Below are 26,230 nucleotides of genomic sequence, written 5' to 3'. Positions count from 1 at the left end.
GTTGGAAGGACAAACCAAGGTAGAACATACAGGGTTAATGGTAAGGCACTGAGGAGTGCAGTGGAACAGAGGGATCTGGGAATACAGATACAAAATTCCCTAAAAGTGGCGTCACAGGTAGATAGGGTCGTAAAGAGAGCTTTTGGTACATTGGCCTTTATTAATCAAAGTATTGAGTATAAGAGCTGGAATGTTATGATGAGGTTGTATAAGGCATTGGTGAGGCCGAATCTGGAGTATTGTGTTCAGTTTTGGTCACCAAATTACAGGAAGGATATTAATAAGGTTGAAAGAGTGCAGAGAAGGTTTACAAGGATGTTGCCGGGACTTGAGAAACTCAGTTACAGAGAAAGGTTGAATAGGTTAGGACTTTATTCCCTGGAGCGTAGAAGAATGAGGGGAGATTTGATAAAGGTATATAAAATTATGATGGGTATAGATAGAGTGAATGCAAGCAGGCTTTTTCCACTGAGGCAAGGGAAGAAAAAAAAACAGAGGACATGGGTTAAGGGTGAGGGGGGAAAAGTTTAAAGGGAACATTAGGGGGGCTTCTTCACACAGAGAGTGGTGGGAGTATGGAATGAGCTGCCAGACGAAGTGGTAAATGCAGGTTCTTTTTTAACATTTAAGAATAAATTGGACAGATACATGGATGGGAGGTGTATGGAGGGATATGGTCCATGTGCAGGTCAGTGGGACTGGGCAGAAAATGGTTCGGCACAGCCAAGAAGGGCCAAAAGGCCTGTTTCTGTGCTGTAGTTTCTATGGTTTCTATGGCAGATGGCTGGAGGAGGTGGTTGAGGGTTAGACGTGTGGAGGGTTGGAGGGAGTCATTGAGAGGTTCAGGAGTAGGGTGAGTGGAGGAACATCATGAGGGTGGTTGATCAGTGGAGATGCCAGAGAGTTGGGGGGTGTTGGGCGGAGGGTGGTTGAGGCTTGGAGCAGGAGGGGTGTTTGGTGGGAGCGGGTGAGGTGTGGACTAATGGAGGGGCAGAGGGTGATGGTGACAGGTGGAGGGATAGGTGATGGATGGAGGAATGGAGGGTGTTTGAGGGCTGGAGGAGGAGAGGGCTTTGGAGGATGAAGGGTGGATGGATGGAGAGGTGAGGAGGACGGTGATGGTCGAAGTGAAGGACAGAGGGGGAATGCACAGTATCGGTGAGGCTGAGGGCGTGCGAGGGGTGGAGCATAGTCCGTGAGTTACCTCCTGTCACTGCCGACTCTGACACTGTTTGATGCCCCGGCCATTGTCTTCGAATATGGGGACAAGAGATTCCTCTCGGAGCCAGTAGTGGACGATAAGCACAGGTTTTGAATTTGATCTGCAGAGCAAACAGCTGAGGCTTTGATGGTGCCAATGAATGCACTTGAAGCATTTTGTCATGATATTTTCTCATGATATTTGGCAGACTCCACACACAGACACACACACACACACAAACACACACACCACCAGAGGTCAGGATCGAACCGGGGTCTCTGGAACTGGGAGGTGTCACTCTACCCACTGCACCGCAGTGCCGCCCACCCTGGGGTGGCTCAGAGGAAAGCACCTTAGGGGAGGTGACCAAAAGGTAGGCTGTAAAGAAGGGAGAGCTTGGGCTTTCCTGGGCACAGGGCACATGCTACTGACTTCACAGATGATAAGTGTGAACCAAGGAGAAAAAGAATACAATTACAGGAGGCAAAATAATGGAGCAGGTGATGGATTTGAAACAAAGCTAGAGTGCGAATGGGTTACCACAGACAGACGGATTTCCTGTGTAACACACAGAAAATGCTGGAGGAACTCAGCAGGTCAGATAGCATCTATGGAGAGGAATAAACAGTCGATACTTCAGGCTGAGGAGGAAGGTAGCGGGGTAGAAGCCAGAAGAAGAAAGTGGAGGGGAGGGGGAAGGGTACAAAGTGGAAGTTGATAGGTGAGACCAGGCGGCTGGGTGGGGGAGGGAGGGATAAGGTGAGATGTTGGGAGGTGAGGGGTGGGAGAGGTAAAGGGCTAAAGCAGAAGAAATCTGAGAGGAGAGGAGAATGGACCATCGGAGAAAGGGAAGGAGGAGGGGACCCAGATGGTGAATGGAAAAAGAGAGATGCTGATTCTCGACCACTGCTGCAAACCAATACATTTCAATATATAAGCCCTTCCAGTCTTTCGAGCTGTACCTTCCAGCATCCTGAATTAACCCCAGTCTGATCACAGGACAATTTACCATGACCAACTAACCTATGTCCTTGGACTTTGGGAGGAAACTAGAGCACGCGGAAGAAACCCACGCGGTCACGGGGTGAATGTACAAACGCCTTACAGGCAGCAGTGGGAATTGAACCTGGGTTGCCGGTACTGTAAAGCATTGTGCTAACCACTACACTACCGTGACGCTTTATAAACAAGTGATAATAAATATGATGATGATTATGGAACACTGCACACTGAAATGGGGGGGCACAGCATGGTGCAACGCTTTACAGTACTAGTTGTTCATCACCTTCACAGGGTTTCAGGCTAAAATCAAGCCCAAAGGAAACGGGGGTGGGTGCAGAACGAGTGCCGTTGATGAGGATTTTCAGCTCCTACTCCAGAGTTCACAGTTCTCCACCCTCTCCACCCCACCCACCCCCTGGGATGTTCAGAGACTTTTGTAGCCAGGTACCTGGACAACTGTTGCCAAAATCCTTTGAGCTCCTGCGGGGCCTGAATTCGAACCTGGGTGTGAAAAGAAAGGCAGACGGTGAACAAAATCTCATTGGGCAACCTGGATGAAGAACCTGGGGCAAAACATCAGCTTGTGAACCTCATTCATTCCGCTGAGCTCCAGCTTCAGTGCCCAATCTCTCTCTTCACCTTGTTATTTACCCAGGGCCTTAGCACTAACTTGGTGATCTGATAAATTAGTTTATTACTGTCATACATACTGAACTTGATTTGCATGCCATCCCATACACATCATTACACTCTGGCCGGAACATAAATATAGAATCATTCAAAAGGAATTCAAATCCAATGCTCCACTGCAATGCTGAGTCTCCCTCAGGAATGTTTTGTGAAAAGAATGAGTTATAGAAAAGTACAGCACAAAAACAGGCCCTTCAGCCCATCTAGTCCTTGCTTACTCCCATAGGCCTTCACCAGGACCATAGCCCTCCATACCCCTACTATACATGTATCTATTCAGACTTCTCTTAAATGTTGAAAGCGAGCTCATGCATATCACTTGTGCTGGCAGCTCATTCCACACTCTCCTGGCCCTCTGAGTGAAGAAGTTTCTCCTCATGTTTCCCTTAAACTTTTCACCTTTCACCCTTAACCTGTGATGTCTAGTTGTAGTCCCACCCAACCTCAGTAGAAAGAGCCTGCTTGCATTTACCCTTGGAGAAATAAGTAAATGCATGTCATTTACATATACAAAATGCAGGAGGAACCCAGCAGGTCAGTCAGCATCTGTGGAAGGGACAAAGAGTCAACGTTTCAATCTGCCACTCTTCATCAGGACTGGAAAGGAAGGCAGAATAAGAAGGTTCTGGGGTGGAGGCTGTTGGGAAAGGAGGATAACGTAGGAGGAGATAGGAGAAACCCGGTGTGTGGGGGAGGGGCGATGAAGTGAGAAGCTGGACCTTATGTTCTATCTGGGTAGCCTCCAACCTGATGGCATCAATATCAATTTCTCTAACTTGCAGTAATTTACCCCCTTCCCCCTACCTTCTTCTTCCATTCCCCACTCACTCTCCCATCCACTGAGATGTTCCCACAACCAGTCATCTCACCTAAGGACTCTTTATCTCATTATTTCGTGTTCTCATTATTTCTTGCTATTTATTGATATTTGCATTTGCACAGTGTGTTGTCTTCTGCACTCTGGTTGATCTTTCATTGATCCTGTTATAGTTACTATTCTATAGATTTGCTGAGTATGCCCACAGGAAAATGATTCTCAGGGTTGTATATGGTGATATGAATGTACTTTGAAATAAGTTTACTTTGAACTTTGAATGAAGAAACTATTATCATGACCTACTAACTGAGGTCAACCAATGAAAAAGTCAAGCCCTTTGGCACCATATCTAAACTGGATTGGTGATTTTTCTCAACTCAAGCAAAGTCAACAAAGAGGACAGAGTTCCCAGGCTGTTGCCCAATGAATACCAAAGGACCTTTAGATTCGGGGAGCAGGGTGGAATCTGTACCAAGAGTCTGGGGGTTGACCTGAGCTGGGACCCGCGTCTCCGATGCAAACAAGCTGTACATTTGCCAAGTGGCAGTTAATGCATTACCTGCTACTGAGTTCCTCGTCTCTAATCCGTCGCATCAAAGATGCCTTGCAAGGTGGGAAGGGAATCATTGAGAACCTGTTGATGTTCTGGTCATTTTCGATGTCCAGCCAGAGGACTTCCTGCAACAGAGAAAGGAGAAGGGACAACAGCGTAAGCCCATTCTGCCATGTCCACTTTTAATGGCAATTTGTTATCTGGAGTGAGAGAAGTGAAGGAAAGGCTTCCCCTCCCCTCTCCTGGATCCCGGGAGTCAGCAGCGTGGAGTTATTAATAAAAGCACAAATGGGTTAAGGGTCACACACAAAACGTGAAAGGATCACAGCAGGTCACGCAACATCTATGGAGATGAATTAACAGTCAACGTTTTGTTCTGAAACTGGAAAGGAAAGGGCGAAGAAGCTAGAATAAGAGGGTGGGGAGGAGGGGAAGGTGTACAAGCTGGCAGGGGACAGCTGAAGCCAGGTGAGGGGGAAGGTGGGTAGGTGGGATGAAGTGAGAAGCTGGGAGGTGATAGGTGGAAGAGATAAAAGGCTGAAGAAGGAGGAATCTGATAGGAGAGGAGAGTGGACTATGGGAGAAAGAGAAGGAGGAGAGGCACCAGAGTGAGGTGACCCAGGTTCCTCCCCAATGCTTTTTCCACTAGTTATAGAAAAAGTACAGTGCAGGTAGACAGTAATGTGTGAGGGCCACAACGAGTATTAAGGAGAAAGTCAAGGTGAAGTGGCAGAGGTGAACCCGATGTGTTGCTGCCCGCAAAGCGGTTTCATGCTAAAATCAGAAGAGACATACCATCACAGACGTTCCTTCACCGCATTCACTCTCTGTGAATCAGAAGGACAGAAATCACTGCTGTGGGAGTGCAATTAGCCTGACCCCAGTTGGTTAGGTCTGCTCAGTCACTATGTGAACAGTAGTTCATAAACACACGCAATTCTGCAGACGCTGGAAACCTTCAGCAGCACACACAAAATGCTGGGAAAACACAGCAGGTCAGGCAGCATCTACGGAGGGGAATAAGCATGATGGAGGAACTTGGTCCACAAATTGACTCTTTATACCTGTCTGTAGATGCTGACTGACCTGCTGAGTTCCTTCAACATTTTCTACCTGAACAGGAGCTCTGAAACATTCAAAGTAAATTTATTACCAAAGTACATACATGTCACCATTCACTGCCCTGAGATTCATTTTCTTGTGGGCATTCACAATAAATACAAAGAAGCACAATGGAATCAAAGAAAAACTACACACGAGACTGAGAAACAACCAATGTGTAAAAGACAACAAACTGCAAATGCAAAATAAAAGGGAATAAAGCGATAAATATGAAGAACAGAGTTGTGGAGTTCTTAAGTGTGAGTCCATAGATTGTGGAATCAGTTCACTGTGGGAGTGAGTGAAGTTTTCCACGCCGGATCAGGAACCTGATGGTCGAAGGGTAAGACTGTTCTTCAACATGGTGGTGTGGGACCGGAGGCTTCTCTACCCCCTTCCTGATGACAGCTATGAGAAGCCAGTGTGGCATGGCTGGTGAGTGTCCTCGGTGATGGACACTGCTCTCCTGTAGCCGGTGTGATTTTCAGCCAAAGCTGCCCTCTACAACACTAACTTGCTTTATCTGCTGCACAATTTTCTGTTCTGTGCTGTGGTTTCAGTAAGATTATCTTTCTCTGGATTGACCCTCCTACTGAATTTCTCTAGATTCTCTGGATTTCTGTGGAAACTCAAGATAGCTTTTCAGCCCATCAGGATCCGGGCAAACACGGGATCACACCTAACCCCAAACCCCTGTCGGAGCTGAAGGAACATCAGTTGTGTTTCCCTCTTGAAGCGACACCACTGACCTCAGCGGAGATTTCAGTCAGGTGGGAGTTGCATGCAATGTGTCAATTTCCTGGTGTAGCTCATTTTGACCTTTGAATCTGTGGGGCTGTGGGCTCAAATCTCTCTGCTTCCACAAACATCTATGCTGACAGCTAACTGTAGTACGGTGAGAATCTTGTAATGCAAGGGGGGCAGTGGAGGGAGGGTTGGGGATATTTTGTGTTAATACTCCCCATCTTTCTCAGGAAGATACAAAAGATTTTGAAACTATTGGAAAAGTCCCCAGCTGAGGCCAATATTTGCCCCTCTTTCATAGTTCCAGGGTATCTGATCACTCTCACAACACTTGGTGTGGGATCTCGCTATGCACAATTTGACTGCTACATTTCCAGTTGCAACAGCAACTGCGGCAAAGGGCCTCTGGAACTATTCACGGGTGCAGGTGCTGGACAATTGTGGGCTTTGCCCAGGCAGACTGCCTGCCCCTCCTCCAGGGTTACGTCTGTGCCCGGGTGACCTTGGAGGAGGAGCACGCAGTGTCTATGGGCACAGTGGCAGAATTCCAAGAACAGTGGCCCACCACAGGGGCTTGTATGGTTCGTAGTTAATAGAAATCAAATTTTAATTTGCAATTGCAAATAGTTTAGTGAACCCCTGATTATCATATGTATTTTGTTAGTGAATAAACATATGTAAATTTCTGTAAAAAAAGGGCCTCTGAAAATGAATGTGGATGGTGATATAGAAATGTAAGGCTTTCCTTAGATCACAGATTGTGCCTTAATGTCTCACCACCATCAATAACTGGGTCCATTCATAGAAAACAGAAGATCGAAGAGTACAGGCCCTTCAGCCCAGGATCTTTTGCTGACTTTTTACCTACTCTGAGATCAATTTAACCCTTCCCTCCTGCACAGTTCTCCATTTTTCTTTCGGCCATGCGCCCATCCAAGGGTTTCTTAACTGCTGCTAATGTATCTGCCTCTACCACCCTCCCTGGCAGTGTATTCCACACACTCACCACTCTTGGTGTGAAAAGGCCATCTATACATCTTTTCAATCACCTTAAAACAATGCCCCCACATATTAGCCATTTCTGCCCTGGGAAAAAGTCTCTGAGTGCCCTCTCAATCTATGCCTCTTAGCATCTTATACATCTCTATCAAGTCGCCCCTCGACCACCTTTGTTCCAAAGAGAAAGGCCCTAGCTTACTCGACTTATTTTCATAAGGCTCCCCAGGTCCAGGAACAGTTATTACCCTACAACCATCAGGATCCCGAACCGGTGCGGGCAACTTCACTCAGCACAGGGCAGCATGGCAGTGTAGTGGCCAGCACAGGTGACCCAGGTTCAATTCCCACCGCTGCCTGTAAGGAGTTTGTACGTTCTCCCCATGACCATGTGGGTTTCCTCCGGGTGCTCCAGTCTCCTCCCACAGTCCAAAGACATACCGGTTGGTAGGTTAATTAGTCATTGTAAATTGTCCCATAATTAGGCTAGGATTAAATCAGGGAACTTGCTGGGCAGTGCGGCTCGAAGGGCTGGAACTCGGCGCTGTAGCTCAACAATAAAAGAATAAAAACTCTTGTCTTTCGAATTTGATGATGTCATCCTTGCCCACCCACCATGGTGCATGTCTCAGACATTATTGCAGAACTCTGACTTTGTCAGCTTCATTGAAACCCAGATAAAATAATTTTTTCTTTTTAATAATATGGGGGTACGTCTAAATTAATCATATGGGGTACATTTAAGGCATTTTTACATGGTCAGATCATTTCTTATTCAGCTCAGCTTAAAAAACAGCCTCAAGTAGAATTAGATAAGGTTTCAAAACAAACTAAAGACTTAGTTAATATTTATGCAATCTCCCCTAATACTGATTTATTCAAATAAAGGGTGGAACTTCAATCACAATATAATCTATTATTAACTCATCCCATTGAAGGCTACTTGCTTAAGCTAAAGAGCCAATTTTATGTTTGGAGATAAAAATAACAAACTGCTTGCATCTCAATTAAAAACGGCTAGAGCCAAAAGGCAAATTTTGAAAATCCGTAGGAAAGATGGTATCCTGGCTTGGGAATAAGAAGAAATTAATAAGATTTTTCAAGATTTTTATACTGAACTTTATAAATCTCAATGTCCAGTAGATTCTTCTAAACTGAATGCTTTCTTAGGAAAAGATTGCTTTTCCTCAAATTTCTGTTGAGGATCAAAAAACTCTTGATGCCCAAATCACTGAAGCCGAAATTCATAAAGCTATTTTTTCAATGCAATCTGGTAAAGCCCCTGGACTTGATGGCTATCTTGTGGAATTTTATAAAAAATTTGGAAAATTGCTTTCTCCATATATGTTGGAAATCTTTAAGAATTCTTTTGTGAAAGGTGATTTACCCTCTACTTTTTATGAGGCTTCTATTTGTTTAATTCTTAAAAAGGATAAAGATCCTACTGTTTGTGCCTCATCTCGACCTATTTCATTATTGAATGTTGATGCTAAGATTCTGTCAAAGATAACGGCCAATCGGTTGGAGAATATTTTGGGTAAAATTATTTTTAAAGATCAAACAGGCTTCATAAAGGGTGGTTATTCTTTTTCAAACATTCAGAGATTATTTAACATTATATATTCGTCCTCTTTTAAAACTCCACAATGCGTCGTCTCTTTAGATGCTGAAAAAGTGTTCGATCGAGTAGAATGGAAATATTTATTTAATGTTTCAGAGAATTTTGGCTTTGGTGTTAATTTTAATAATTAGATTAGAATGATATATAAAACTCCTATTGCTACTGTTATTACTAATAACTGTAGATCCCCTTTTTTCAGCTTTCACAGGGGACAAGACAAGGTTGTCCATTAAGTCCTTTGTTATTTAATTTAATACAGTACTAGAACCCCTTGCTATTGCTGTTGGTGAAGCTAAAGATAATTATGGGGTTTTTGTGAATAAGACCATTCATAAGATTTCTCTTTACGCTGACGATTTACTGGTTTATATATCCAATCCCGAAGAATCTATTCCTGCCTTGCTAAAATTATTTAATGAATTTGGAGATTTTTCAGGACATAAAATAAATTTTAGTAAAAGTGAACTGTTTCCTTTAAATGAATCTCTTTCTATATATGATAATACTCCTTTCAAAGTCACGGATTCCTTTAGATATTTAGGTGTTATAATCACTAAAAAATATAAGGATCTTTACAAAGCTAATTTTGTTCCCTTGGTAGATTCTATGAAGTATTTACTTCGTAGATGGAACCCACTGACATTTTCACTTGCTGGTCGCATCCGTATAGTTAAAATGATAATTTTACCAAAATTTTTATATTTATTTCAGAATATCCCTGTATTTCTGACTAAGAAGTTTTTGATTGGATTGACTCTATTATTTTATCTTTTATTTGGAATAATAAAAGACCAAGAATTAGTAAATATCACTTACAGAAGTTGAAAAAGGATGGAGGTCTTGCTTTGCCTAATTTAAGAATGTATTACTGGTCTGTTAATGTGCGATACATGTCCTTTTGGTTACACTGGGTTATAAGAACGATCGGTCAATTTGGGTAGACTTGGTATTGAAAGCTGTGAAATAGTTTTATTTAACCTCATTATTGGGAGTTGCTTTACCTATACATTTAGCTAAAGTTGCTAATTTAAATTTATACTCTGTGATTAAGCATTCTTTACAAACTTGGCTCCAGTTCCGTAATTTTTTAATTTTAAAAAATTTAAACTTTGTAGTTTAATTTATCGAAATTACTTTTTAAAGTCTTCTTTGAGTGATCCAATTTTTTTACTTTGGAAAAATAAAGGTATTAATTCTTTTTTGGATTTATTTAAAGAAGATAGACTGATGTCTTTTGAACAATTAGTTGATAAATATTCTCTTTCATACTCACACGTTTTACAATACCTTCAAGTTAGACATTTCTTACAAAAATATTTACGTAATTTTCCTCACATATTGGATGCCAACCTGTTAGATGCTATTACAGACATCCCACGCTGCAAAAACTCATTTCAGGGAGGTAGCACCATCAATTTGCGGGAGACTCCCAGAACTTCCGGGAGAGGTGGGATGTCTGCAATAGAGTAGCTCCTGAGCAGCGAGCCAGCTAGTTTAAATAACGTTAGCTATGCTAATGAACGAATGACTGTTAAACTCACCTCAACATGTCTTTTACAGTCTTAACCCACCACAGGCAATAGAAAAGTCACTGTTGCAAACAGTGCAGCGAGCAACACTGTTGTTATTTTTGACCCCTATTAGGCAGGGGTACACTTTAGTGTAGTCTGGGGTTACGTACGTTTAATATTTTCTTTTTTTGGAACACTCTGCCACTCTGACTTTTTTTTGGAACTCTCTCGCTCTTGATCTTGCTCTCGCTCTCTCTCTCTCACGCGCGTTCTCTCTCTCTCGTGCGCGCTCTCTCTCTCTCTCTCGTGGCCACTGTCACGCTCGCTCTCGCGCTTGCTTTCTTGCTCTTGCTGTCGCTCTCTCGATCTCTCTCGCGCGCGCTCTCACGTTCTCTCTCGTGGTCGCTCTCACTCGTGCTTGCTTTCTTGCTCTTGTGCTCACTCTCTCGCTCTCTCTTGCGCGCTCTCTCTCAAAAAAATTGATTTCCGTGATATTGTATATAATTTGCGGGCATCAGGGAGCCACTATTAATATGCGGGAGACTCCGGGAACTTCCGGGAGAGGTGGGATGTCTGCTATTATGAGTATGAACCCTTTGATGAAGGGTTCCATTGGAAGAATTTATAATTTACTATTACAATGGGATAAGCGTCCTTTATTTAAGATTAAACAAGATTGGGAAAAGGAACTTAATTTGACTTTTATGACGGAGGACTGGACGCGGATTCTGAAGTTGGTTAACTCTTCTTCGATCTGTGCTAGTCATTCACTGATTCAATTTAAAATTGTACATCGTTACTATTTGACGAAGGAGAGATGAGGTTCATTTGCTTGTTACTATCATTTGAGTTAATTGGCAGATTTCCTCCACGATCTAATTGTAAATTTTTGGTACATTTTTTTCTTGCTGGTGGTTTGATGTTTATCTTTAGAAGCTTTTTGTATGACGCATGGCTCCGGGGTTGAACACCTAATGGGGGTTTTTTTCCTCACTTTTCCTTGTGTAGTAGGGTTTTTTTTATCACCAATTTTTTTTCAATCTTTAAAACAATGTTTTGTTTTTCCTGAGACAATGTAAGTGTTGCCTACTTCGATGCACTCCTGTTAATTTTGGATAATAATAATAATAAAAAGATTTGAAAAGAGAAAAGAAAGAAAACAATAAAAACTCTGAACTTTCAAGGACTCTACATCCCAAGTTCTCAGTACAATTTATGATTTTATTTGCACAATTTTGTCTTCTTTTGTACATTGTTTGTCTGCCATTGTTGATGTATAATTTTCATAAATTCTATTGTATTTCTTTATTTTCCTGTAAATGCCTTCCGAAAACGAAACTCAAGGTGGCACGACAGCACATATGTACGTACTTTGATAATAAATTTTACTTTGACTTTGACTTGAAGAAAAACTCTCTAATCCAGGCAGAATTCCGGTAAATCTCCACTGCACCCTCTCTAAAGCTTCCGCATCCTTCCTATAATGGGATGACCAGAACTGAACACAATACTCCAAATGTGGTCTAACCACAGTTTCATGGAGTGGCAACATTATCTCATTATAATAATTACTGCTTTAAAATTACATTGTGTATTATAAACATGAGAAAGTCTGCAGATGCTGGAAATTCAGAGAAACGCACACAAAATTCTGGAGGAACTCAGCAGGTCAGGCAACATCTATGGTAATGAATAAAAAGTCGATGTTTCGGGCCGAAACCCTTCTTCAGCACTGAGAAAGAAGGGGGAAGATGCCAGAATAGAAAGGAGGGGCAGGGGAAGGAGGCTAGCTGGAAGGTGATAGGTGAAGCCAGGTGGGTGGAGGGCTGGAGAAGAAGGGATCTGATAGGAGAGGAGAGTGGACCATGGGAGAAAGGGAACCCAGGGTGAAGTAATAGGCAAGTGAGAAGAGGTACAAGGTCAGAGTGGGGAATAGAGGAGATGGGTGGGGGGGGGATTTGTTTTCCGGAAGGAGAAATTGATATTAATGCAATCAGGTTGGAGGCTACCCTGCTGGAATATAAGTTGTTGCCTCCACCCTGAAGGTGGCTTCATCTTGGTACAAATGGAGGCAATGGGCTGACACGACAGAACAGGAATGGGAATGGGAACTAAACTGTTTGGCCACTGGGAATTCCCGTCTGTGGTGGATTGAGCGGAGGTCCCCCAATTTACGACGGGTGTAACCAATGTTGAGGCCGCATCAGGACTCTCTGTTCATTTCCATAGACGCTGCCTGAGCTTCTGAGTTCCTCCAGCATTCTGTGTGTGACACTTTGGATTAGTTTTATTGACAATCCCTGTTCATGTTAATATAAAGAGATGTACTAATATTGAATAACCTAGACTGTGTATTAACACCGGTTCAGTCCTACCGCGAAAGCACCACACCGTGTGGTCGCTGACGATCAAAGACTCACCTGGAAACTCTGATGTTTGCAACAACTGTAATTCCTGTCTCTGAAAGGAAAGGAAGGTCAGGATTAGACAGTGGGACGGGCAAATGTTCCGACGGTCCTCACCAACTGCGTGGGCCGGGCAGCCGGGTGGATGAATTCACTCCCAGTTTTGTCCTCCTTCAGTGCACCCACTTGGACATGTCCATCCTCCTGTGCTGACCTACCTCACTGGGTCAGGTCCCAGACCACCGTCCACCTGCAGCCCCATCCCCAGCCATCTACACCTGCCTGCTGCACTGTAATCATGGAGGCTGCGGCAATGCAAGGGTCAAAATGCTGTGCGAACAGAACAGAGTGCAGATGCTCTGTGTGGAAAGTCACAAAAGCAATAGGTAAGATGATAAGCTGACAGACACAGAGTGCTGATGCAGTACAGTCATCTAGGCTGAACTTTGCCCTTGAACGCCTAATCCTTGTACAGCCTTTCTGTTCAAGCCTGGGAACCACGGATACCGAGCAGAGCAAGGCAAGATAAAGTTGCAAACTAAAGGATAATCCTATTGGGCAGTTACTTCATAAATTCTCAATTATTGGCCTTCGACATGCAGCTGCGATACGTACTATGATTGGTATTTAAACAAGCAAACAGTGGCGATTCAGAAATGCACAAAGTTTCCATTGGATCAGGTTTCATGTACAACTAGCCAATTTCTGTTTAAAAATTACATGTCTTTGTTTAAGCTTCAGAAACGTCTGGTGACAGGGACCAGGGTTACCGATTGGTCAGTGTCTGTGTACAACTGGTCAATTTCCGTATAAAAATGGCTTTTCTTTGTTCAGACTTCAGAACCATTTGTTGAGAGGGGCCATGCTGTTCTCCTTGTGCACAAGTAAGTAAAGTGCGGCTGAGGAAGGAGTGTAAGTTGGCACAGCTCGGTTATTCAGCAACGACATAATTGCAAGTCTAGGATTTCTGCTGCATCCTCTCAATTCTGTCTCCTTCAGCCGGCAAGTTTTACCATTCTCTACAAGTGCCCTCTCCGGCAGCTTGTCATGGAGTCATAGGAAAGAACAGAACAGGCCCTTTGGCCCATCTAGTCCATGCTGAACCATTTAAACTGCCTACTCCCATCAACCTGCACCACTACCAGAGCCCGCTGTACTCCTCCCATTCAGGTACCTATCCAAACTTCTATTAAATATTGAAATCGAGCTCGCAAGCACCACTTGTGCTAGCTGTTCATTCCACACTCTCATAGCCTTCTGAGCGAAGAAGTTTCTCCTCATGTTCCCCTTAAACTTTTTACCTTTTACCCTTAACTCATGACCCCTTGTAGTCCCACCCAACCTCAGTGGAAAAACCTTCTTGCATTTACCCTATCTATACCCCTCATAATTTTGTATATATCTGTCAAATCTCGCCTCTGTCTTCTATGTTCCAAGGAATAAAGTCCTAACTTAATCAATCTTTGCTTATAACTCAGGTCCTTCAGTCCTGGCAACATCCTTGTACATTTTCACTGTACTCTTTCAAAATTGCACACAATACTCCAAATTAGGCCTCATCAATGTCTTATACAATTTCAGCATCCCATCTCCTGTACTCAGTACTTTGATCTTTGAAAGCCAATGTGCCAAAAGCTTTCTTTACAACTCTATGCACCCGTAACTTGTGTTCACTATAATCCATGGGGAAAGCCTATGAGAAAGTCCCTCATTAACGTGGGCTGCAGGATAGTACAGCAGCCAGTGGGCTGCAGGATAGTACAGCAGCCAGCGTAACACTTTACAACGTGTTCCACAGGAGAGAGTGCTCTGTCCTTCACTAGGGATCTGAGTGGGACTGGTCGGCTGCACGCTGAGAAGCCACTTCTAGAAAGTCCAGCTCTTACAGGTCTCACTCCCAGTACTGATGGGCCAGTGAGGACTGAGATGCAGAGAAATTTCCTCACGTAGATGGCTGTGAGTCTTTGGAATGGTACCCCAGAGGGAATACAGACACTTCCCTGTGGAGGGGAGGATCATTAGATCTCTTGAGTGAGAAAGAAGCCATGATATCTGGAGATGGAGTGGGAAGGAGGACTGGAGGGAGACAGGGATATACAGTAAAAAGATTAGCTTTATTTATCACAGGTACATCAAAATATACAGTGAAGTATGTGATATACAGGGAGCTCGGGCTTTACTCTCTGGAGAGAAGGAGGATGAGAGGAGACATGATAGAGGTGTACAAGATGATAAGAGGAATAGATAGAGTTGACAGCCAGTGCCTCTTCCCCAGGGCACCACTGCTCAATACAAGAGGACATGGCTTTAAGGTAAGGGGTGGGAAGTTCAAGGGGGATATTAGAGGAAGGTTTTTTACTCAGAGAGTGGTTGGTGCGTGGAATGCACTGCCTGAGTCAGTGGTGGAAGCAGATACACTAGTGAAGTTTAAGGTATATGGAGGAATCTAAGGTGGGGGCTTATATGGGAGGCAGGGTTTGAGGGTCAGCACAACATTGTGGGCTGAAGGGCCTGTACTGTGCTGTACTATTCTATTTGTGTCAGCGGCCAACAAAGTCCAAGGATATGCTGGGCTTCGCCACATTGCTGGTGCCAGCATACCGTGCCCACATCTGTACGCCTTTGGAGTGTGGGGGGAAACCAGAGCTCCCGGAGGGAAACCCACAGGGAGAACACGCAAACTCCTTACAGATAGCGGCAGGAATTGAAACCCAATCGTTTGCACTCTAAAGCGTTACGCTACCACGCCAAAGAACATCCACGAGTGCGGGGCAGGGAAAGTCCCATGCAGAGAGATTTCCTAATGTGGAGGACTACAAACCTTTGGAACTGTACCCCAGAGGTACGACAGACACGGAACCACGGAGAGAGGATCAATGGATCTCCTGAATACGAAGGAAACTCAAGATTGCTTACTACCATTTCCTCAGAGGGCCGTGAGAGTGTGGAATGAGCTGCCAGAACAAGTGCTGCACGCGAGCTTGATTTCAACGTTTAATAGAAGTTTGGGTAGGTACATGGATGGGAGGGTTATGGAGGGCTATGGTCCCGGTGCAGGTCGACGGGAATAGGTGGATTAAATATAACCATATAACAATTACAGCACGGAAACAGGCCATCTTGGCCCTTCTAGACCGTGCCGAACTCTTACTCTCACCGAATCCCACCGACCTGCACTCAGCCCATAACCCTCCATTCCTTTCCTGTCCATATAGTTGTCCAATTTAACTTTAAATGACAACATCGAACCTGCCTCAACCACTTCTGCTGGAAGCTCGTTCCACACAGCTACCACTCTCTGAGTAAAGAAGTTCCCCCTCATGTTACCCCTAAACTTTTGCCCTTTAACTCTCAACTCATATCCCCTTGTTTGAATCTCCCCCATTCTCAATGGAGAAAGCCTATCTACATCAACTCTATCAATCCCCCTCATAATTTTAAATACCTCTATCAAGTCCCCCCTCAACCTTCTATGTTCCAAAGAATAAAGACCCAACTTGTTCAACCTTTCTTTTCTGGTTCAGCAAGGACTAGATAGGCTGAAGGGCCTGTTTCTGTGCTGTAATTTTCAATCTCTCTATGGCTCCAAGGAAATGATTGACATTTTCAGCAGATGTCTTCATGCTGGGATTAACATTACAGAGATGTGGTCAGGGAGGCCAAGATAAGGGCGTGGGGTGGCTCTGCAAGTAATGTGTCTGTTCACATAAATATGAGCATAATCATAATCAGATTTAATATCTCTGGCACACTGTATGTTGTGAAATTTGTTGTTCTGTAGCAGCAGAACATTGCAGTGCAGAATAAAACTATAAATTGCAAAGAGCTGCTAAAAAATGTGTAAATGATAACACCTCCAAGAGGAGCACAGCCTTGTCGTTGGGTTTGGAAGCTTGTGTGCCTCAGTGACCCGGAGAGCCATGTCGGCTGGAGTCAGGGCTTTATGCTTTGGCTCTTGGTAGGGTCACCCATGCCAAACAGGTCAAAGGGTAGAGGCCAGACTAAGAGTGGTCCACCAGTCCTCCAGGTTTGGGGGTTCAGCTCAGGGTTAACAACCCTGACTGGTCAAGCAAAATTGTTGTGGAAACAGCAATGAAGAATCCTTCTACATCTGAGTGTGACGGTATTCCTGAGTCTCCACCCGGGGCTTGCATGAGTGACAGTGGTGAAAACCGAGCTAGTGACACAATGAAGGAACATTTGAACACCATCAGAGCTGGAGGACCTTCATAACTTCATTGCTGCCCTAAGCACCAGTGGCTGGATGGGCGGTAGAGGGATAAATTATATGTGCAGAAGAGAATTAAAGTAAATAAATAGAGCAAAAAGAGAAAAAAAAAATACTGAGGTAGTGTATATGGGTTCATTGTCCATTCAGAAATCTGATGGCGGAGGGGAAGAAGTTGTTCCGAAAAATGTTGAGTGTGTGCCCAGTCTGTTTATCCCCTAATGGCCATGGTGACTTGTGGTGGAGTTTGGGTAAAAGTTCATGATTGAAGTCTCCTGCAATCTGGAAGCTCACTGTGCAGAGAGCTCATACTGTGAAGGGACGGATGACTCGAGGTGGAGAGATAACGTATCTCCCCGCCCCCCCCCCAACTTCCCCACTCCGTAACTCCGTACCTTGACGCAATTCCGCCTGCTGAGGTTGGACGTGGGGAAGCTCCTGCCTTTTTTTGGATCCACGCTGCTCCATTCCTCGGCACAGCCAATGGAATCGGGACTGCTGCTTGTCAGACTCTAAGGAGTCAACGAAACCGGGCGTTAGCTGGGTGGAGAGAACCGTTGTCTTTCATTGATCCTGTTATAGTCACTATTCTATAGATCTGTTGAGTATGCCCACAGGAAAATGAATCTCAGGGCTGTATATGGTGACATATATGTACTTTGTTAATAAAATTTACTTTGAACTTTGAACAGATCCAGCACGGTTCATGCCCCCTCTCCTCAACGACACTCCCCTCCGCCCATTCCTAAGGGGGCTCAGTACTGTTGGGAGGGGGGTTGGTGAAACACCATCAAAGTCATATTTATTGTCAAAGCACAAGTCCATGTATGCACAGGTGCAATGAAAAACTTACTTGCAGCAGCATCAGATACGCAGCATTCACAAGAAAACCAGAATAGACAATAGACAATAGGTGCAGGAGTAGGCCATTCGGCCCTTTGAGCCAGCACCGCCATTCACTATGATCATGGCTGATCATCCACACATTGTACACATTTCTACAATTCAAACAAAAGAAAAGATTTTGGTGCAAAGCAATCAAAGGGTTGCTACACCGTGGCTTCATTCACCTCAGGGCTGAACTGTCTCCATGGCTGTGGCCTGCAGCCACCAGGCTTCTGGACTGGCTGTGACGCTGACTAGTTTCGAGGCTGTGGCCTGCAGCCACCAGGCTTCTGGACTGGCTGTGACACTGACTAGTTCCGAGGCTGTGGCCTGCAGCCACCAGGCTTCTGGACTGGCTGTGACGCTGAGTAGTTTCGAGGCTGCGGCCTGCGGCCATCAGCACTCCCCTCAGTGCTGAACTGGCTCTGCAGCTGTGGCCTACAGCCAAAGGGCTCCAGGACTGGCTGTGACACTGAACCAGCTCCGTGGCTGTGGGGTCACTTTTGCAGGCTCTTTGCTTCATGTTCTGTGTATTATTTGTTTGTTTTTTATTGTTTCCGCGATTTGTTCTTTTTTTCCCCCGCATGTTGGGTGTTCATACTCATTGATAATAAATGTACTTTGAACTTGAAGTAGGGTTTTGCCAGTTTGCTCAAGAACGAAATGGTTGAAGGGAAGTAGCTGTTCCTGAACCTGGTGGTGTGGGGCGCCAGGCCTCCGAACGCTTGCCCAGTGGTTCTGCTGCACAAAGCCAATCTTCCAGCCTCTGTGGTTTGGTGAGCCATACCGCGCGCCCCCCCCCCAAGTTAAAACCCGCCTCTGGAATCTAACCGTCTTGTCCCAGGCCAGTCAGATGCTTTAGTACCAAGAACCCTAGATGCACCAGCCGCGGATATTTTTAAATTGAACAGATAGAGCACTGGCAGAGGACAAGTGAGGCCAAAGATGGAGTACTATGTGCAGTTCTGGTCACATAATAAGAGCGAAAGAATACAGGGAAAATTTACAATGATGTTGCTGGGACTTGAGGACTGGGTTATAGGGAAAGATTGAAATGGTTCGGACTTTATTCCCTGGAGAGCAGGAGAATGAGTGGAGGTTTGATAGATGTACAAAGCTGAAAATATAATTTATTATCAGAGTACATACAGGTCATCACATGCAACCCTGAGATTCTTTTTCTGTGGGCGTACTCAACAAATCTATAGAATAGTAACTGTAAACTGTAAACATGTACACAAAATTATGAGGGGTGTGGAGCGGGTAAATACAAACAGGCTTTTCCCATTCAGCAACACACACAAAATGCTGGAGGAGCTCAGCAGGCCAGGCAGCGCCAATGGAAAAGATTACTGGGCCGAGACCCTTCAGCAGGGTTACACGACACCTGATTTTCCACTGAGCCGGGCGGGACTAGAACTAGGGGTCATGGGTTTGGGGTGAAATGTTAGGGGGAACCTGAGAGGGAAATTCTTCATCAGCGATGAAGATGGCAGAGTTTGGCATCGAAAAGTCAGTTAACATTGATACCTGTACCCGGCTGGAAGCCTGAGAGGAATTCATTCATCCTGAGTGCTGGGAAAGCACTAAATCGTTTTCCACGCCACAGAACGTTTCTGCAGAAGTTCAGAGCGCTTCAGGCTGCACTTGGCAGGTTTTCCAGGGGAGAAGATGAACCCTTCTCAGCTGGAATCTGGCGCAACAGCCAGACTGCTGGAGGAACTCAGCAGCTTGAGCTGAATCTGTGGAGGAAATGTTTCTGGTAAAGGCCCTACATTGGGACTGAGAGCGGCGAGGGGAGATGGTCATATACAGAGGAGTGCAGACCCAGAGTGGAGGTGGGAATAATGGGTCCGCACAGACATCACTGACTGTATGGTCTCCCAAATTTGTATACTTCTTTTGTCTTGATGACTTCGAAAGTATTCAGATCACAAGAGATGGGAAAAGGAGTCGGCCATCTTGCCTGTTGAGCCTGCCCCACCGTTCTATAATATCAAGGCTGATCAGCCCATGGGCTCAGCTCTGTCTCTCTACCTTTTTCCCATCGCCCTTCATTCCCCTGCTCTGCAAAAATCTATCGCACTGTCTCTTAAGTATATTTAGTGAGGCAGCCTCCACTGTCTCCCAGGGCAGAGAGTTCCACAGATTCACTTCTCTCTGGGAAAAGCAGCTCAAAGTCACAGTCATAGAAAAGTACAGCACAGAAACAGGCCCTTTGGCCCATCTAGTCCATGCTGAACCGTTTAAGTGCCTACTGCCATCAATCTGCACTGGGTCCACAGCCCTCCATCCATATACCTATCCAAACTTCCCTTAACTGTTGAGACCGAGCTCACATGCACCACGCGCTGACAGCTCATTCCACGCTCTCATGGCCTTCTGAGTGAAGAAGTTTCCTCTTACATTTCCCTTAAACTTTTCACCTTTCACCCTTAGCCAATGACCTCTGGTTGTAGTCTCACCCAACCTCAGTGGAGAAAGCCTGCTTGCATTTACCCTATCCACACCCTTCATAATTTTGTATACCTCTATCAAATCTCCCCTCAATCTTCTACTTTCTAAGAAATAAAGTTCTAACCTATTTAATCTTTCCTTATAATTTAGGTCCTCCAGACCCTCATTTCTGTTCTAAATCTCCTGAATCTTGAGGCTGTGTCCCCAGGTTCTAGTCTCACTTACCAGTCTATCCCATCCATCCCTTTTATAACTTTATTTTCCCCAAGATCCTCTTATTCTCATTCTTCAGCGAGTATATATGACGAGAGGCCTAGACAAGGATGGTAAGGACCCGGGTGCCTGAGAATTGAGACACGATTTCAAGACTGAGATGAGAACAGGGTACTTGACTAGATGCTAGACGAGACCAGATAGGAATCCAAATGAGACAGAGATCCTAAACGCCATCACAGACTGAGCTGACGATTGAGCTCTGAACCTGAGTTCAGGTGCTCTTTAGATATCCAGATCTTGGCACCAAAACATGGCTGCCAACTAGCGGAGGGGGCGAGATTCTTAGAAGGGAACCAGCTATCTATACTCTGGAGAATCGGAGCTTGTAGACCCTGGAGGCTGGCGCGATTGGGTGCGTACTGTAGCAGTGTAGTTCTAATCAACTCCATCTCTCATCACAGGCTAACCCCTCAACTTTGAAATCAATCAGTTGAACCTCATTTATATCACCTCAAGAGCCATATATCTTCTTTCAAGTAAGGAGATTGGTGGAGTTTGATAAGTTCTTGATGAGTGAGGGTGTTAGAGGTTATGAGGAGAAGGCAGGAGAATGGGGTTGAGAAGGAAAGTGAATCAGCCATCATGGAATGGAGGAGAAGATCGGATGGGCCAAATGGCCTAATTCTGCTCCTGTGTTTTATAGTCTAATATACTGCATAGTTGAATAGTTTTGTGCTGTTGGTGAGGGGGTCGCTCATGAAAGCTGGACCAAGCTGAGATCCCATGAGCAGCACACATGAATTGCTGGAGGAACTCAGCAGATCAGGCAGAATCCGTGGAAATGAATAAACAGTTGACGTTTCGGGCCAAGGCTCTTCTTCAGGACTGAGAAGGGAGGGGGAAATTTCCAGTATGAAAAGGTGGAGTGGGGAAGCAGGACAAGCTAGAGGGTGATAGGTGAAGCCTGGTAAAAGGTCGGAGAAGGAGGAATCTGATAGGGGAGGAGAGTGGACCATGGGAGAAGCGGAAGGAGGAGGGGCAGCGGGGGGAGGTGATAGGGCAGAGAGCAAGGTGGGAAATGGAAGAAGAGGGAAGGAGAAGGGGTAAAAGATTACCGAAAGGAGAAATCGATGTTCATGCCTTCAGGCTGGAGGCTACCTAAACAGAATATGAGGAGTTGCTCCTCCTCTCTGAGACTGGCCTCATCTTGCCGAAAGAAGAGCCCATGGACCGACATGTCGGAATGGGAATGGGAATAGGAATTAAAATGGTTGACCACCAGGAGATCCTATGAGCTGTGCCTTGGGTTAACCGGAATTGGCTTATTATCATCATGCGTACCAAGGTACAGTGAAAAACTGACACAGATCTTTTCGTCACATCAGTACATCGAGGGAAAACAATGCCAGAATGCAGAATATAACGTTACATTTACAGAATGGGATTGATAGGGAAAGGGAAAGCAGAGCAGCCCCGAGGGGCTGAATAGACTCATAGAATCATAGAAAAGTTCAACACAGAAACAAGGCACAGCGGCCCATCTGGGCCGTGCGAACCATTTAAACCACCTGCTCCCATTGACCTGCATGTACCATCCATGTACGTATCCAAACTTCTCTTAGCGTTGAAATCGAGCTCGGATGCACCACTTGTGCTGGCAGCTCGTTCCACACTCTCACCACCCTCTGAATGAAGAAGTTTCCTTTCATGTTCAACTTAAACTTTGCACCTTTCACCCTTAACCCATGACCTCTAGTTATAGTCTAACGCAACCTCAGTGGAAAAAGCCTGCTTGCATTTACTCTATCTATACCCCTCATAATTTTGTATACCTCTATCAAATCTCCCCTCAATCTTCTATATTCCAAGGAATAAAGTTCTAACCTATTCAATCTTTCCTTATAACTCAGGTCCTCCAGACCCAGCAACATCCTTGTAAATTTTCTCTTTATTCTTTCAACCTTATTTACAATTAATGGCTAAATTATACCCCTCTGTCTTATGCTCTTTAAAGGACTGAAGTAAAGGTATTACACAGTGGTCCGGGAGATCCAGACTGACGCTGGTTGATCTCTGCTCCGTCAACTGGTACCGTAAGACCGACATCTCTCCCTCCTTTCTGGTCAGCTCAATCTGCAGCCGGTCGCACTTCTCCTCCATGCTCCAAATCTCCCGCCGATACCTGCTGTTGTCCAGCAAGAGCTGGGTGTTGATGGAGTGCACCTCGTCCCGAGCTTTATGTGCCTGTTGGCAGAGACATTGAACAAGTAAGAAAGGCTTCAGAATCAGAATTATGTTTATTGTCACTCAAACACAGTTCCTTTTCCCCGAGCAGTAAGGCCAATCAACACCTCCACCAGCACTTTATCATTTCCTGTCAGTCACCTTACGTACAATCTAGCGTCACTTTATGGATGTACAATCAATCTATTTATTTATTTAGAGATACGACACAGAATAGTTCATCTGGCCCTTTGACCCACATCATCTAGCAACCCCCGACAACTCCAATTTAACTCTAACCCAATCACAGGTTAATTTACAATGACCAGCTAACCTTCCCGGTACATGCTGGACTGTGGGAGGAGACTGGAGCAGCCGTGGAAAACCCACACATTCCATGGAGAAGACGTATTGTGACAAAAGAACCAGTTATCAGAAGATTGATGCTGATAAGAGGACAATGGGGGAACATGCAAGGTGCTAATAAGAGAGAGACGAGAGAGATTACCGAAAGGAGACACAATTCCGAGTATTGTCAGAGACCGGTTGCTTTGAACCCTGAACTGTTTGAAGTTTGATGGACAGGCGATACCCCAGCAGGGGGATAAAAAGGGACAGATTCGCTAAGGCAAGAGAAACACGACTCCACGAGGTAACGAGACCCTGGGAGCAGTGTGCCCCCACAAGTTGGTGTGAGTTTTGGAGGTCTGGTCGCGGGACCAGCCATAGACGCACAGGATAGAAAGATACGGATCGGCGGGAACCTGGTGTGTGTGTCCGCCCTTGCCTGGGTGCCGGGTTCACCGCAGAAGAACAATCGTATCCAGAACGGAGGGGTCACAGTCGGTGACCTCAGAAGACATTACAAAGGGCTCGCCGGAAAGCTAACTGCGAGGAATACCGAAGGTCTGTGTGGAACCCGTTTTGAATATTAATTCGCTTTCGCTCTCTCTCTTCTCCCCGCCCCAACGGCACATCAGCGATTACTGCGAACTGAACTGAACTTTGCGTCACTTGAAACTGATCATTTACCCCTAGACTGCGATAGAGCTTGATTGATCCTGTTATCCTAGTTCTGTGTACATGTGTGTTTTATCATTGCTAAACTGTTGCATTTATATCCTTTTGATTAGAGTACTGTGTTGCTTATTTCTTTAATAAAACTTTCTTAGTTCCAGTAATCCAGACTCCAACTAAGTGGTCCATTTCTGCTGGTTTGGCAACCCAGTTACGGGGTACGTAACAGTATAAACTCCTCGCCGAGCCAGCAGGATTACACTCCAAATTCCCACACTCCGAGCCGCAATAGCGTCGGCTAGCCGTGGCATTATGTCGAAGTAAAATTTATTCCCAAAATACGCATATGAAACCATGTACTACCTTAAGATTCATTTTCTTGCAGTACGTTATAGAAACTATCTTATCTATTTATATTTATTCTGTATTTATCATTATTGTTGCGTTCTTTATCTTTTGTGTTGCATCGGATACGGAGTAACAATTATTTTATTCTCCTGTTTAACTCATTTCCAGTACACAATTCCCTTCCCCAAGCAGTAAGGGTGATCAACACCTCCACCAGTAACTCCGCCACAACCGTATTATTTCCTGTCAGTCACCCTATGTAGAGCCCAGCGTCATTTTGTGGACACACAATCAATCTATGTATGTATGGAGAGCTAAGGTACCGGTGACCCCTGTTTCCATCCAGGGGGTCAGTGTGGACATGGTGGAGGATTACAAATACCTGGGGATACGAATTGACAATAAACTGGACTGGTCAAAGAACACTGAGGCTGTCTACAAGAAGGGTCAGAGCCGTCTCTATTTCCTGAGGAGACTGAGGTCCTTTACCATCTGCTGGACGATGCTGAAGATGTTCTACGAGTCTGTGATGGCCAGTGCGATCATGTTTGCTGTTGTGTGCTGGGGCAGCAGGCTGAGGGTAGCAGACACCAACAGAATCAACAAACTCATTCATAAGGCCAGTGATGTTGTGGGGATGGAACTGGACTCTCTCATGGTGGTGTCTGAAAAGAGGATGCTGTCCAAGTTGCATGCCATCTTGGACAATGTCTGCCATCCACTACATAATGTACTGGGTGGGCACAGGAGTACATTCAGCCAGAGACTCATTCCTCCGAGATGCAACACGGAGCGTCATAGGAATTCATTCCTGCCTGTGGCCATCAAACTTTACAACTCCTCCCTTGGAGGGTCAGACACCCTGAGCCAATAGGCTGGTCCTGGACTTATTTCCTGGCATAATTTACATATTACTATTTAACTATTTATGGTTCTATTACTATTTATTATTTATGGTGCAACTGTAATGAAAACCAATTTCCCCCGGGATCAATAAAGTATGACTATCTATCTATTAAATGTACCTATTGAAACCTATTGAGCATGAAGGGATACGGGGAGAAGGCGGGAGATTGGGGCTGAGATGAAATGGCAGAGCAGACTCGACGGGCCAAATGGCCTAATTCTGCTCCAATATCTTATGGCCTTATGGTTGCCTGAGATTCATTTTCTTGTGGGCATTCACAGTAGATACAAAGAAGCAGAATAGAGTCACTGAACGAATGTGCAAAAGAAGGCAAACTGTGAAAATACACAAAGAAACCCAAATAATAAACAAGTAAAGAAACAAATAAATAAATAATACCGAGAACATGAGATGTAGAGTCCCTGAAAGTGAGCCAATAGTTGTGCAATGAGTTCAGTGTTGTGGTGAGTGAAATTGTTCACTCTGGTTCAGGAGACTGATCGTTTAGGTCTGAGAACCCATGTGGAGTCTAGGAGACGACAAGGAACACTAGGGCGTTGAAAACCTCAAGGACATGCATTGGAGTGAATAAGGTGAATCCGCCCTGGTTCAGGGTCCGTGCTGCTGAATTTGAACTGTACCTGGTCCCGTTCCTTCTCAACCTCTTCGATTTGCTGCAGAACAGTCTCGAGCCTCCGCTTTTGCATTTGACATTCCTTTGTGAGCAGTGTAAACTGGAGGCCCAGGTCTTCTTTCTCCCTCTGGAGCTAGATCAAAATAAGATCCCTTCAGTACTGCGCAGACTTCGATTAGGAAAAGTAACCTGGGGCTGGTCTCAAGGTGCCACAGTATCTCTAAAGAGTGGCTCTTCAGAAAATTGGTCTCACTGTTGTTCAAACTGTGAGGTGGTGTCAATCACTCTCCTCTCTTATCAGATTCCCTTTCCTCCAGCCCTTTACCTTTTCCACCTATCTCCTCCCAGCTTTGCACTTCATCCCTCTTTCCCACCCACCCGGCTCCTCCTACCATCTTCTAGCTTGTCGTCCTCCCGCTCCCCCTCTCCCCACCTTCATTCTGGCTTCTTCCCCCTTCCTTTCCAGTCCTGATGAAGAGCCTTGGCCTGAACCGCTAACTATTTATTCATTTACGTAGATATTGCTTGACGTGCTAAATTGGTCCAGCACGTTGTGTGTGTTGCTAGGGTGTTGGATCCCTGCTCCTAGTCAGTTCATGATTCCCACCCTGCTGCATTGGGTGGGGTTCAAGCTGCCATTGGCTCAGGTGACTGAGACGCTGCTGATGGTAGGG

General features: G+C 45.0%; 1 protein-coding gene across 2 annotated transcripts in view; it reads right to left on the bottom strand.

Annotated features, from left to right (window-relative positions):
• Positions 1-26,230, bottom strand: part of LOC134354135 (caspase recruitment domain-containing protein 11-like) — a 79,160-nt gene that overhangs the window by 27,371 nt on the left and 25,559 nt on the right. The window contains exons 7-14 of one of the 2 annotated variants that reach the window (XM_063062936.1): positions 25,564-25,689; positions 22,462-22,671; positions 17,265-17,381; positions 12,657-12,696; positions 5,059-5,090; positions 4,270-4,388; positions 2,652-2,704; positions 1,205-1,322 (exon numbers count right to left, since the gene is read on the bottom strand). In XM_063062936.1, coding sequence (XP_062919006.1) covers positions 1,205-1,322; positions 2,652-2,704; positions 4,270-4,388; positions 5,059-5,090; positions 12,657-12,696; positions 17,265-17,381; positions 22,462-22,671; positions 25,564-25,689 — 815 coding nt within the window. The remainder of the gene's footprint in view (positions 1-1,204; positions 1,323-2,651; positions 2,705-4,269; positions 4,389-5,058; positions 5,091-12,656; positions 12,697-17,264; positions 17,382-22,461; positions 22,672-25,563; positions 25,690-26,230) is intronic. The other variant, XM_063062937.1, reaches the window with a different exon arrangement.

Source organism: Mobula hypostoma, chromosome 11 (genome assembly GCF_963921235.1).
Source record: "Mobula hypostoma chromosome 11, sMobHyp1.1, whole genome shotgun sequence".
Lineage (NCBI taxonomy): Eukaryota > Metazoa > Chordata > Chondrichthyes > Myliobatiformes > Myliobatidae > Mobula > Mobula hypostoma.
This window is presented reverse-complemented; position numbering and strand designations above follow the sequence as displayed.